Raw genomic sequence first — 1,914 nt, forward strand, 5'->3', positions numbered from 1 at the left:
TTTTTTCCCTTTTAATTTTGTTTCTTCGGGCAAATGCAGGCCCTGAGGCCATTTGGTCCTGAGTGCACGTGTCCGGCACCAACAGCACAGGAGGACGCAGCAGGCAAAGCCGAGGGCAGGCGTTTGTGTTTAGAGGTAGTCGCTGCCTTCGCCTCGCATTTTACACCCCAGCCTGGCATGGTATTGGTGAGACGGCTGCGCTTCATCGCTGCCTGCTCCTGCCGAGCTGCAAAAGCCAGACCCCGAGAGCCGCGCAGAGAAAAGGGACCAGCGGGAGCCAGGCAACTGATTCCCCTCCAGAGCAACAGTTGCCTTCTCAGGAGATTTCAGGGCCTGACCTAGCTCAGCAGATGCTCGGTGCATAGCCTGGAGAAAAGTTGGAGGCACTTTGTGCTTTCTCTAGCCTGCCACACCAACCCGCTGGAAGAGTGGTGCCAACAGCCTTCGTGGAGGGGCGCGCCAGCACTACAGAAAAGGGTGGACAACGCACAAGGGCAGACAGAGACGGAAAGGGCCTCTTGTTGCCGCACCTCGCATAGCTGTTTGAGAAAGAATAAGGGCAACTTGGTTCTGCTGCTCGCAGGCGTGCTGCACCGGCTCGCCCTCTGTGCTTTGAAGGCCTGCTGCAAACATCCTGACAGATGGAAACATCTCGCTTGGCACATCCTCCTATGAGTAGTGTACGATGTGACCTGGACCACAAAAAGGGCCTACGTCAGCTAAAAAACTCCTAAGATTTATCACTACCTTACATGCAGACGTGGGAGATCTGATCGGGCTGAGAATGTGTTAAAATTGCTCAGGCTGCTGCTAGTTCCCCAATATGCAAGTCCCGTAACCGCGCTCCCATGAAGAATCTGAAATATCAAGTGCACTGGAAAAAAGGGATTGTCAGAAGAAAAAACCTATAAATACTACAAAAGCAACATTACTGAGTGGGAACTGGACTGGTCTGATAGCAACTTGTTGGATCACACAGTGGTTTCTATAGTCTCGATCACCTCCATTTCACACTGCGAGGGTGACAAGAGTGGGCATTCATCTGGTTCCCAGCTGCTATCCGGGCTGTAATCTTCTTCTGAACTGAGCTCGGCCACCCCTTCCGTGTCCTCGTCACACGACTCCATGTAGTGAACGCCCACGGCGTTGATCCCAGAGTCCTCGGAGCTGGAAGGGGACGAGCAGTGATCTGGTTTTGGTGTATTGCTCTCTTTTGTGATTAAGGCATTGCGAACAGGGGCTTCCTCGGGCTTTATCTTGTGGGGCACGGGGGGCAGCTGCCTCTGCACGTAGCACATCTTCCCATTGATGCATTTCACGCGGTAATTGTCAATGAAGAGGTCTGCGATCGTGCAGAACTGGGGGGAGTCGGGGGGCAGAGGGGGCTGGAAGACGGGCGCAAACTTCAAAAAGTGTTCGGTGAGCGAAACGGAGATCTGGATGGTGTTTGTAGACTCCCGAGGGCGCACGGGTATTTCAGTGCTGGGAAGCTGCTCTACGGGTGTCATGGGCTGATAGACATATTTACCTGCGGGGAAAACAGAAAAGCAGCATTTAAAGGTTGTTATTTTTAAGTTGGAAACAAACCAATGGCACGACACTCGCCTTGGCCGTTAATAACCAGCAGCTCCCTGCAGCCAGCAGCTGCTCTGGTGTTCAGTCCTCTCCTGGTACGGAGTCTCTGCTGCTGAGCACTGCAGTTACCTGCAATAACCTTCCTTCCCCCAGCCCCACGCCTCTCCCTGCCCCTGCTTCAATGACATATGAAGGACATCACTGACTCTACAAAATTGATTCCAGGAGCACAACTCCGTAGCTCAGAAGTCGGACAGATGGCAAGTCTGCCTGCACCCCTTTCTAGGGGGAAAAAAAACCCTGAAAAGATGCTCAGAGACTTTTTTTTTTTTCACTGAA

At 52.7% G+C, this 1,914-nt stretch overlaps 1 protein-coding gene across 1 annotated transcript; it reads right to left on the bottom strand.

Annotated features, from left to right (window-relative positions):
• Positions 1-1,914, bottom strand: CUNH3orf70 (chromosome unknown C3orf70 homolog). The gene has a single exon (XM_009644419.2). The coding sequence runs from the start codon at positions 1,506-1,508 to the stop codon at positions 972-974; it is 537 nt and encodes a 178-aa protein (XP_009642714.1). The 5' UTR covers positions 1,509-1,914; the 3' UTR covers positions 1-971.

Source organism: Egretta garzetta, unplaced genomic scaffold, assembly GCF_000687185.1.
Source record: "Egretta garzetta isolate BGI_Z169 unplaced genomic scaffold, ASM68718v1 scaffold448, whole genome shotgun sequence".
Classification (NCBI taxonomy): domain Eukaryota; kingdom Metazoa; phylum Chordata; class Aves; order Pelecaniformes; family Ardeidae; genus Egretta; species Egretta garzetta.